The sequence below is a fragment of the Dipteris shenzhenensis genome, chromosome 28 (assembly GCF_047967505.1).
Source record: "Dipteris shenzhenensis isolate YYH24624 ecotype China chromosome 28, Dip_SZ_1.0, whole genome shotgun sequence".
In the NCBI taxonomy this organism is placed as follows: domain Eukaryota; kingdom Viridiplantae; phylum Streptophyta; class Polypodiopsida; order Gleicheniales; family Dipteridaceae; genus Dipteris; species Dipteris shenzhenensis.
The window spans coordinates 27253275-27265756 of NC_141623.1; the positions used below are offsets into that span (position 1 = coordinate 27253275).

Sequence of the window (12482 nt, forward strand, 5' to 3'; positions counted from 1 at the left end):
CAAAGCTATGGTGGAGGAATTACAAGGAGGATGAGAGGACCAACCGCAACACCTACACCATTTCCTCATGGGAGGAGCTCTCACAAAGGCTGAGGCTGCAATTTCTGCCCTCTGACATTGAATGGAAGGCTCGGGATGCTTTGAACAGTCTCAAACACACCGGGACCTTGAGGGAGTTCATCAAGGCTCACTCCTCCCTTATGCTACAGATCAAGGAGATGAGTGAGGCTGATCGGTTGTACTATTTTATCAAAAGGCTAAGGCCTTGGGCACATGATGAGCTCATGAGGGAGCATGTCAAAATAGTGGTTGAAGCCTACGAGGTGGTTGACCGCCTTACCGATTGGTAAGAGAAGAATCACGGTGGTGAGAGACAAAAGCCAAGGTCAAGCCAAGTGGACAAGGGATCCCTCCATTCAAGAAGAAGAAATTCAAGAGATTTGGCTCAAAGAATAAGAAGAAATACTGTCCGATGGGAGAGGTGAGCAAGCCAAACCCAAGTTTACTACATCTCAGAAAGGCAAAGGCAAAGTGAACACTACTCAGCCCAAGAGCAGTGTGGGATCGGTGAAGGCTTTATCGAGTCTTTCAGCCCCAAAGGGAAGCGGATGCTACATTTGCATGGGAGCACACTTTGCTTAGGACTACCCTATGAGACAATCACTGCATACCATCCAGGAAATAGAGAATGAGTAGCCCATCCAGACCATGACACCCCTCCAACTTCTAGGAGTAATGAGTGAGGACAAGGTAGCCTCGGATTTACTGTTTATTACTGCAATAGTAAATGGACACCTAGTATGGGCTATGGTGGACAGTGGGGCCAGCCACAACTTCAACACTCCCATGAAGGCAAAGGAGATTGGGTTGAAGGTAGAAATCAGCAAGGGAAAAGTCATGAAGATAGTGAACACCCTAGGCCAAGCAGTGGCAAAGGTGGCAAAGGGGGTAAGTGTGCAAGTAGGAGGCTGTTCCAATAGATCTGAGTTTTCAATAGTCCAAATGGACGACTTCGAGATCGTGTTTGGGCAAACATGGCTGAGAGCAAATAGAGTACTCATCAATAGCCATGGTGAGCAGTTAGTTTTCTGCAAAGAAGGAGGTTGGGAGATGGTAAAAGCTTCCAAGCAAAAGGGAGGCCCTTTATCCCAACTCCTCTCAGCCATGCAGTTAAAGAAAGCAGTAAGGAAGGGGAATCAAGCCTACCTAGTGGTCATCAAGGAGCATGAGGAGGACTCCATTTCAGCCAAAAGACATGTACCACATGAGGTTCAGGCCTTGCTGACAGAATATGCAGACATCCTACCCGAGAAGCTTCCAAGGGAGCTTCCTCCAAAGTGGGAGATTGATCATAGGATAAAAGTGTACCGTGGTTCAAATCCTCCAGCCAAGGCACCCTACCGTTTATCTCAAGATGAGAACAAGGACCTAAAAGCTCAGTTGCAAGAGTTACTCGAGGCAGGATTTATCCAGCCCTCAAAGTCTCCATATGGAGCCCCCGTTCTCTTTGTCAAAAAGAAGGAAGGAGACTTGTGTCTTTGTGTGGACTACCGGGCTCTCAACAAGGTTACTATTAAGAATCGGTACCCCCTTCCCAACATGAGAGAGTTATTTGATTCTCTGGTGCATGCTCGGTAGTTCACGAAGATAGATCTAAGGTCCGGGTATCATCAAATCAAAATTTCTAAGGATGATGTGGAAAAGACAATTATGAGGACCAAGTATGGCTCATATGATTGGAAGGTGTTGACTTTTGGGTTAACCAATGCCCCGGCAACCTTTTCAACACTCATGAATGGTATTTTCCATGACCTACTAGATGAGTGTGTAGTCGTTTATTTAGATGATATCATCATCTATTCCAAGACTTTAAAGGAGCACATCAAGCACTTGAGGGAGGTGTTTGACAGGTTGAGAACAAACCGACTGTTCTTGAAGGAAAGCAAGTGTGATTTTGTAAGGGAAACATTCCATTTTCTAGGTTTCAAGGTGAGCCAACGGAAGCTCATGATGGACGAGAGTAAGGTGAAAGCCATAGTGGAGTGGCCTACCCCAAGGAGTGTTCATGATGTATGGGCATTCAATGGGTTGGCCTCTTTCTATAGGACATTCATTGACATGTACAATGAAATCATAGGCCCTCTTACCAATCTTACACGAAAAGATACACCGTGGAAGTGGGGTCCTAAGCATGAGAATGATTTTTAGAAACTGAAGGAGGCTGTGAGCAATCAGCTAGTCCTAGCACTGCCTAATTTTGAGAAGCCCTTTGAAGTGCAGACAGATGCCTCAGATTTTGCCATAGGAGGTGTCCTCTTACAAGGTCGGCATCCTATAGTCTTCGAGAGTCAGAAGCTGATTGATAGGGAGACCCATTACCCTACTCATGACAAGGAGATGACCACGGTGGTGCATTGCTTAAGGACTTGGAAGCATTATCTCTTGGGCAACCACTTCTCTGTTTTTACAGATAATGTCACTACATCCTATTTTGTGACACAGCCCAAGTTGTCTCCCAAGCAAGCAAGGTGGTAGGATTTTCTAGCCAACTTCGACTTCGAGATCAAGTACAAGCCTGGCAAAGAGAATGTAGTGGTAGATGCCCTCTCTCGAATACCCTACTTGGCTGCAGTCCAACTTCTGCATGGGTCAACGGTTTTGGAAGAGATCAAAATAAGGTATGGGGACGATGAATTTGCCAAGAAGATACTTGGGACTGAAGCAAAGTGGGCACACATCGAGGTACGTGATGGGGTCATCTACTTCAAGCAACATAGAGTATATGTCCCATGTGTGGGAGGCTTGAGAAAGAGAATGATCAAGGAACACCATGATCCACACTGGGCAGGTCATCTAGGACAGGAAAAGACTCTTGAGTTGTTCTCAAGAAACTTTTGGTGGCCACTAATGGAGAGGGATGTGGATGCCTATGTGAGGACTTGTCACATTTGTGGGCAAGACAAGGCGGAAAGGATGAAACCAGTAGGGATGCTTCAACCCTTAGACATCGCATCCAAACCATGGGAGACTGTCTCCATGGACTTCATAACCTGTCTGCCCCGAACAGTGAAGGATACACGGGCATCTTTGTGGTGGTTTGTAGACTCACAAAGTATGCTCACTTCATTCCATACAAGGGTACTTTGGATGCCCAAGCAATAGCAAGGCTCTTCTTCAAGTTTGTAGTCAAACACCATGGGCTACCGAAGGAGATTGTGTCTGACAGAGATGGGAGATTCACTGGCACTTTCTAGAGCACTTTGTTTGCAATGTGTGGGACAAAGCTCGTGTTTAGCAGCTCATATCACCCTCAGTCTGACAGGCAAATTGAGAAGACAAATCAATTCATGGAGGATTTTCTCAAGGACTATGTCCAGGGAGATCAAATTGACTGGTATGTTCATCTAGATGCAGCAGAATTTTGCTATAATAGTTGGCAGCATTCATCCACTGGGTTTTCCCCCTTCGAGTGGCCAATGCAAAAAAAGGTCGCCTACCACCGACTTTGAGAATACAAGCTGATAATTGCTGGTGAGAAAATAAGAATGTACTCATGCTTGCATTCTGCTCAATGCTAGTTGCTCATCGAATCTTCAATGAGGTCGAATGTGGATTTTTGTATATTGGGCATACACATGAGGATATCAATTATGTTTTTAGCACAGTCTCAAGAGAGCTTAAATGCAAGGATGTGGAGACAATAGATGACTTGGTAAGAAGATGTGGGAGGCAAGTTGGTGGTCGTAAGGAAAGTACAGTATGTGAGAGGCTTGAAAGAATGTATGACTGGAAGAGCTTCATTCTACCAATCCACACTACTTTTTAAAGATGAAAAACCCGTAATGCAATGGCAACAGTATTCTCATGATACAAAATGGGAACCTGAAGAACCTTACAGTTTCTTAACTTCAATTCCCAGCAAGGAAAGGTATCCAACATGGGCTCCTATACAAGAATTCAATGAGAGGTCTAACTGTGAAATAGAAGGATTAAAAGCATTTATTACATACAAAGAGGAAATGCTCCGGAGATATCCTGATTTGAAGCCTAGCGCGCGTGTGGGGGTGCGTGTGTGTGTGTGTGCGTGTGCGTGCGTGTGTGCATGCGCGTGCATACGTGTGAGCGTGCGTGTGTGTGTGTGTGTGTGTGTGTGTGTGTGTGTGTGTGTGTGAGAGAGAGAGAGAGAGAGAGAGAGAGAGAGAGAGAGAGAGAGAGAGTAATATGGGAGAAGCCATAGACAAGAGGTGGAGAAGAAGAAGAAGAAGCTCTTTTTGTAGTTCTCAAACCTAGCAATTGTATTTCTCTTCTCGAATGTGCACACTTTCCGAGCAAAAACCTACGAGTAGAAAAGTCCGAGCGATAATTTTTGACACCAACCATGCTTGTATATTTCTCAAAGGAATATACAATTCTTTCTTAATTTCTCATTTATGGAAGCATATACTTACTTATTTTTCATTATAACCCTATTTTTAGAGAACATCATCTGTATATGAACAAATAGTGAACACTTTAGAAACTCCTATAAATACCTCCCTACCATACTCTCTTTTGAGGATTATGGTAATTAAATCAATTTAAAAGAGTTTCCCTAATCTTTAACAATCCCATATTTGAAGCTCTCATATAACAATGTATACCATATTCCTTGGATGAGTAGGAAAAAGATATTGGAAACCTCATACTTGAGGCCATTATAATCGATCATAAATTAATCTCTAATACATTATCAAATATGGAAAGGCAAGGAACGGATTTTCAAAATATTCCCAATTCTCCAAACCTAAGTACTTTTAAGGAAATGTGGTCTCTACTGAACTCCTTCCTACCATAATATGAATTAGGGAGAAGTTGTAACTCTCATATACATCTTGAAATTTTCATGTTTTCTCTTTTATAACTATAAAAAGTATAATTTTAGGCCTACTTTTGCATAGATCATGAAATTTTGAACATTTTTCCTTTTTACAGCTCCTCAATCTGAGATAAGGAGCAAAAGTTATGACCCCTTCTACGTAGGCTCTCCAAGGGTATTCCGCCGGTGGAATAGGGTTGGGGCAAGCTCTTCAAACCATATTCCTTTGGAAAAATAAACTTAGAGGGTCTATAAAAAAGTATTATATTATTTTCTTAGGTCGTCTTGAGGAACTGTAAAGAGGATATTTGCTCAAAATTTCATGATCCAACCAATGGTGAAAGGAAAGGAAAGGATTTTTGAAAGTGATAAAATAAGTCACCACTTGGACATTATATATGTATATTATATAAAGGTATATTTATATCTATATCTATTTATCAGTATTTCATATTTACTTACATACTCCTTGAAATAATTTGGATTTTTTCCCTCCCCAAAAATGACTTGAGCCTATATATTTTGAGCCCTCCTACCTTTTTTCTGCTCGTCGCTCGGGGGTTTTTGCTCAGAAAATGGAAACCCCCTTCTCAAACCTAGCAAATGGTGAAAAGCCCAAACAAGTGAACAAAATAGCCTTTTATATCTGACTATAAAATCCTAACCCTAACATGAGTGGCGTTCACATGCAGGTGAGCCTATTTACATATCTTGAGATCAAATGGCCAAAAGAGCAATGCACAGGGGTCCTAGCATGCACCGCCATGCGACATGCAACAACGATGCGTTATGGCATATTTTTGAGGTGCACTTTCCTGTGAATTAGGCATTTGATGGTGGTAATGCACCCACATGTCATTTGATGCAAGCTCAATCTTATGCTTTGGCCACGTTGCGTGTGAGTGCACAAGTGGGAGCGAAGGTGCATGCCAACACTAACCTCTTTGCAAAGTCTAATAAGTCTTCTTGCACAATGATGGATGGAATTATTGGTTCTCTAGTGAAGGTGGAGCCCCATAGGAAAGCTCTTTTCTAATTGGTCTAGGTTTAGGTGCAAAATACCATGTGGTGCAATCACAAGAGTTGGTCTTTGTATTTCTAGGAGCACCAATGTAAGTTGGATATGGATATGCATCAAAATGTCCTGGTGCTACAAGTCTAGGAGGTCCACGACTCCAAGGGCATGGGGGAACCCAAGGGATGATTGGTAGTGTCAAGCTATGCTATAAGCCTCTACTAGCATTCATTCTCATCTGAGGGAGGAAAGTATGGTGTGGTATCTTGACATAAAAGCTTCTTTTTAATGTCCCTTTCTCAATGATAAATATTTTTGTCAATCAGTTCGAAAGCAGCAAGAAGTGAAGAGGTGCGTGAAGTTTATTACCCCCAACTTCATGTCACATCTTTTGGTGGAGACGCCAGGTATGTTTGGTATTCGATTCATCCCACCTTACTAAACGGTCTCGGGTGTACTTGATTGCATGTTATGCCTAGTATAGGCATGTGTTTTCTAATGTGAGAAAGAAGATGCGTGGAAGAACTCCGTTAGAAGAGATTGCAACTTGAAGATTGTGAAGATGATGAAAAGTACAATATCTTGAAGCTGTTATGTGCACTTCCAATTGTGAGAAGGGTGATTCTTGAAAGCATGTATACACAATGTTTTCATGGTGCTGTTTGGTCAATTATTTTTGAAGATTTTGTTGAGGATCACATTGTGGAGGGTTTTCAACAAATGGTTATGCATAAAAAGTTGGTCTTGGTATACTAAGGCTCTATGGGATATTGTTTGGATCTTTTTTGGGATATTATTTGGATCTTGGTGTTTCCTTTTTGTGTTTCATCATGGTGAAGATTCCAATGTTTCGAGGGACCCAAGGGGAAGACCCAGAGTCTTATCTTCGGGATTTTGTTCGAGGATGCCGGCTTTCTGGATGGTCCATGAAGGATCGAGAAGAGATTTTGCCTGATTTTCTTGAAGATGTAACCTTGAGTTGACATGAGGCCTTGTCGAACTTGTTGGGATATCTCAAGGTGTATGCCTCAGGCACACCTTGGTTTCTATGTGTGAGTGCTAGAGGCACAGTTAGGTGCCCATAAGCACGGTTAGGTGGTGGAAAGCCACATAGGATGATTGAGAGAATCTAGGAGCAGATTGAGGAGATGATTATGGAGCTCTGAAGTCATCAGTGATGTCAATGAGCATGTAAGAGGTGCCTACATAAGGACCTCACTCTTCTTCATTCCATAATGCAAGTATTCTGAGTTTGTGTCCACTCTACTCTTTCCTTTCAGTTTACCAACATGGTATCAGAGCCCTTTGATCCCCCTTGAGCCCATTTCTGCCACATCATCTTCTTCTTCACCATCTCTTCCTCTTCTTCCCAAAATTTTCTTAAGCCTGTTCTCCTCCGTTTCTCTACCATTCTCCACGCCCTTCCTGCTGGAGATCCACCTCAAGGGGGTGTACCCCTAACTGCAAGGAATTGAAGAATCTCTTCCTCGTTTCGTCGCCATTTCACACAGTTTGTCGATCTTTCTTCCTGCGTTTTCTCTCAGCACGCTTCATCTTTCTCTAATTCCTTTCAAGGGAAGATTGTCCATACCTAGAGCTATCTTGTGCTGAAATCTAGCCAGCAATGGTTGCATATTCAAGCTGAAAACGTAGAAAAACCAATCGAAAATGGAGAGACAAGCTATGGCGCCCTGACGCGATTTTGTGCCCATCCTCCTCAGTGGACCTTCTCTGGTATATAAGCTTTCTTTTGCTTCAAAAAGCCCTCTTTTCTTTGCTTTGAAGAGTGAGATACAAGCCCTCCAAGTTCAGGTCTCTGTTTTTTATAGTTTTGACAAGGTTGTGAATGTGATGCTACATTAGATGCTACTTTAGCATTTCTGAGATTTTGAAGTTTTGAAAAGCATCAGTACAACTGTGGCTACAGCTTTGTTTTGAATTGCTACACTTGGATTTGCTTGAAAATCTTTCATTTAGCCACCTCTGTGAAGCATGTAAGTGAAAGCATCATTGATTTGTAGTATGAAATTTGGTCACAAGACTTTGCTACATTAAATGCTTATATTTTGAAGCATTTCAGTTGTTATTCTAAGCCCTGTAAGAGAGAAGACACTGCCCAATACCTGAGTTAGACCCTCTCATGGCTTGCTTATGCAAAATATGTGAAAAGCCTAAACATAAAGCAATGTCTTGTTATGCTACAAAGGAAGAAAATGCCAACCTGACTTCCTTGTTGAAGATTGCCAAGATAATGGTTGCCAAAAAGGAAGCAACTACAAATATAGAGATCTACCCTCTCATGGCACCTTCATTTGACTCCAAGTACAATAAAAAGATTAAGGTCAGATACCTAAGATATGCTTCTCTACACAACTATGGACATGACAAGATAATTGTTCTCTTGAAGAATATGATTTTCAGATCCACTTGTTCTATCATAGTACCATCTTATAAGGCACTAGACACTGCCCATGTGGTAAGACCTTGCCTTGACATGGATATTTTGCCTCCACAAGAAGAGGCATCCTTTGAAGATTATGCATTTTAAATCATCTCTATGTATGCTCCAGATCTCTCTTTTTATGTTGAGTCAAGGTACTCAGCCTGGATAGTCCTCCAAAATGAATGAAATAAACTATTGTGTTTTGTGTGTTTTGTAAACACCTCTGGTCACCATATGATGTAGGCCATGTGTATGTGTTTTGCTCCATGGTACCTCCTGCAGACATTGTGTGCATGTACATGCAGGGGAGATAACCATTGGAAGGTCTTTTTATCCCTTTCTGTTTACCTTACACCCATGGGAACCCTTGTTAGCGTGAGATCCTAGCCATTGATAGATCCATGACCACCATGAGATGGCATGAGACACTTTGTGCTAGATGTATCCTTGACATAGCCTGAGGCATTCCCTTGAGGGGGGGTATGCTGGGATATCTCAAGGTGTATGCCTCAGGCACACCTTGGTTTCTATGTGTGAGTGCTAGAGGCACAGTTAGGTGCCCATAAGCACAGTTAGGTGGTGGAAAGCCACATAGGATGATTGAGAGAATCTAGGAGCAGATTGAGGAGATGATTGGAGAGCTCTGAAGTCATCAGTGATGTTAGTGAGCATGTAAGAGGTGCCTACATAAGGACCTCACTCTTCTTCATTCCATAATGCAAGTATTCTAAGTTTGTGTCCACTCTACTCTTTCCTTTCAGTTTACCAACAGAACTCTACCAAGGAGGACTGGGACCAAGTGGTGGCAGCAATGAAGCAAAGATTTGGGATAGTGGAGTCGCCAAATGCTTTGATGTTGCAGTTGGACCGGTTCTATCAAGGAGAGGGTGAGATGGTCTCTGCGTTGGCAATCCGATATGAAACTTTATGGACAAAGTATGAAAGGGCAACTTTGCGAGCTGTGGCATCTTCATCATCGGCCCCTCAAAGTCTCTCAGGGATGGAGCACTTAAAGATTAGCAAATTTGTTATGGTTTTGGAGCCTCATCTTCACTCGAAAGTAATGAGTAAAGATCCAACAACATACATGGAGGCACTTTGCATTGCGACCAAGAAAGAAGCTTCTCTAAAGATCGAATCCTCTTTTGTGTCTTTAACAGCTTCAACTTTGAAGGTGGATGTAATGGACTCAACTTGACTAGCAACCATCCCAACACACAAGGCAAGTGCTTTGACCATCCATGGGCTTCTACATAGCCTTAACATGAAGCAAACGACTATGACCGACGTACAACGATGCTCCAAACCAACCAAGACATCAAGCTCTCAGCGTCAACCACCCAAGACTCTAAGCAACAAACTACTTCTACAACTCCCAACAAGCATAGCCAACTCAACTGATGGAATCTCCACTGCCAAGTGCTTCTCCACGTCAGGCCTAATGCCATGTCAATAGCCATGTCAGCACTGACTACTCACCCTACCATGTCAACAAGACACATGGCATAGCCACATCATCAGTGTTGTGCCCAATCAGCATGTCCACCTTAGTAGTCCACATCAATTACCCACGTGGTAATGCCACATCATCAATGCCACCTAAGCATCGAGTGCCACATAGGAAAACTCTTTGTAATCAGCATGTGACCCCAATGCCACATCAGCACATGCCACATCATCATTTTTTGCTCTCTCTTGTGATCAAAGTTTGGCCATTCTTTTGATCCAGGTGGAATTTGGAGGAGCTGTTAAAAAAAAAAGATTGGCAGATTGTGCTCTATGCGCCAAACACCTCAAGTCTAATTTTTGACTTTTCTACAAGTCAAAAGAATTCAATCCTCATCATCAAAACCACCTTCTAATCCATTACAACGTACCTAGCAGATAAAATGAATCAAGATAAAATTCATTTGTTGAACTTTGTGCTTCAATGTGTAGCCTAATTGTCGAGTAGAATAGCCATAGAGGAGATTAAACTCCACCAAGACAAGTGAGCCATTACCATATTGCTCGATTAATTCCCACCAACATCAGTACCCTTGGATCTATCATCGGTATATACATTCACACCTTGGATATATCATCGGTATACACATTCACACCTCTAACTCTAGTTCAGTACTCTTTCCATTTGGCAATTTAGCACTTCAGTGAAACACTTGGTAGAGTTATCTTCCTCGGATTTAGGACTATTGCACACATCTTGCACACACATGCCACCTGGCATGTACAGTCACATTTGTTGACTATTTTTTGGCATTTGCTCTTACACATATCCATGAGCCTTGTACAGCCTTTTGGCTACTGCTAATACATAGCTCTCATCATTTCACTATAGGCTTGATACTTGGCACATTGTCGTTCTTCCATCACATGACTTGGTTCATAAATCGACAGGTTTAGCATAAGACCCAATGGCAGCTCGAGCATAAGACCCCAGTGGGGCAGCTCTCACAGTGTGTTCTCATGGGTAGACACTCTCACTGGTAAGCCCTAGCATAGAGCACCAAATCGCCTCCAACATGGATTTATTCACATCACACACAATGATACACTAGTAATGACTTCAGATAAGATTCGTCAGTGGAAAGAGAACCTACTTCGACAATTCATTGCCACAAGGTATGTACCAATTTATGATGCAGACTTGAGAATCATTTGTCTTGAGAGATTGGACACAAATGTTTCACACCATGGATTAGCCCCCACTTTTTGATCATGCACATTTCTTGGTAAGACCTTAGCATGAGGCTCATTTGACGGTAAGCCCTCAACATGACGCACTCCCATCTACATCAGCACAATCTGATTCCAGTGATGTACAACCATCACATTCATGCATGGATCCGACTCCAACACCAAGTGCAAATACATAGCAAGAGTTTAGTTATGATAGTGTAGATTTCCAGCAGGTAAGTCCTCAATATGAGGCTCTCACATCTCCAATCGCATGCAAAGATTCATGTCATAGTGCATTAAGCTCTTCGTGTGATTTTGTTCTAGCATCCATCACATAGTACAACCTGGGAAACCTCAGTGTTTCAGCATGCACTTATAGCTATTGTATGTAGTCCTTACTTGATACAAATTAGTGGTTGGATCTAGGACTTCATATCAGTCCCTTCATTAGTATTTGGCACCTCATTCACCTCAGATATATCTTATGCACTTTTAGTGATATTCCAGGCTTCTAGGCCTTTACAAAGTCAACTCCACCTTGATCCTACGATAGATGCTACATCCCATACCAATGGATGTTTAGCCATGCACACATGAAATCACCTTCAGCTCATGATAGTTGAGCATATAGGTTTGACAGGTTGCCGTACCTTGTCAATTTTACGGTCCTCTTCATTAGTAAAGCAGTGTATTATACATGCACCTTCAGTCCCAAATTTTCACCCCCTAGATCACTCTGTCCACACTAGCTATGTAGTCTTCTATGATCTTGCATCATATGACAGAGATTACTCTACTCCAGCATACCTCTGACATTGTTGTCAGTTCTTTTGGATTGGTGACACTCTTGTATGTCATTACCTATCGAATCACATCTTCATGGCTACACCAACTAGTTTCACATCTAGATGCCTCTTCTATAGAGCAACTGCATAGTCCACAATGACACATGACATGTTCAGCTTTGAGATGTTTGGCATGCAACCATTCACACCATTCTTCACAAAGTCATCTTTTGATCAACCAGTCTTTGATCTAGGCAGGCATCTTATTTTTTGGCTTTCCTTTCTCTACCCTTCGACATATTTTCTAGGTTTAATTCCCAAAGTCAAAGGATGAACTACAACTTAAGAGGGGGAAATGCACATTATATATAGGATCATAAGTTGTAATCATTGTATAGGCTTTCGCTACATAGTCACTGTGCTCACATATGCACATACTACTCTGATTCTTTTTCATTTTCTTTTTTAGTTTTGGATGCTATCATATGCACTCAACAAAATTCACAAAAAGACCTTGTACATGCACCCTCTACTTACCCAATGCAATTTAAAATGGGGTGTTGAGGATGGTATAAATTGCACCATACCTTAAGGGCATTAGGGGAAAACCCTAACCCTAAGGGGTTCTCATGTATATATTCATGTTTTTGATCAATACAACATATGTACAGGTAGCTATATCGTGTGCACTCCTCTCTCTCTCTC

The 12482-nt window shown here is 42.1% G+C and overlaps 1 protein-coding gene across 1 annotated transcript; it reads left to right on the forward strand.

The window, feature by feature from the left end:
- Positions 1-708: 708 nt before the first annotated feature.
- Positions 709-1638, forward strand: LOC147883396 (uncharacterized). The gene has a single exon (XM_087399481.1). The coding sequence runs from the start codon at positions 709-711 to the stop codon at positions 1636-1638; it is 930 nt and encodes a 309-aa protein (XP_087255607.1).
- Positions 1639-12482: the final 10844 nt, after the last annotated feature.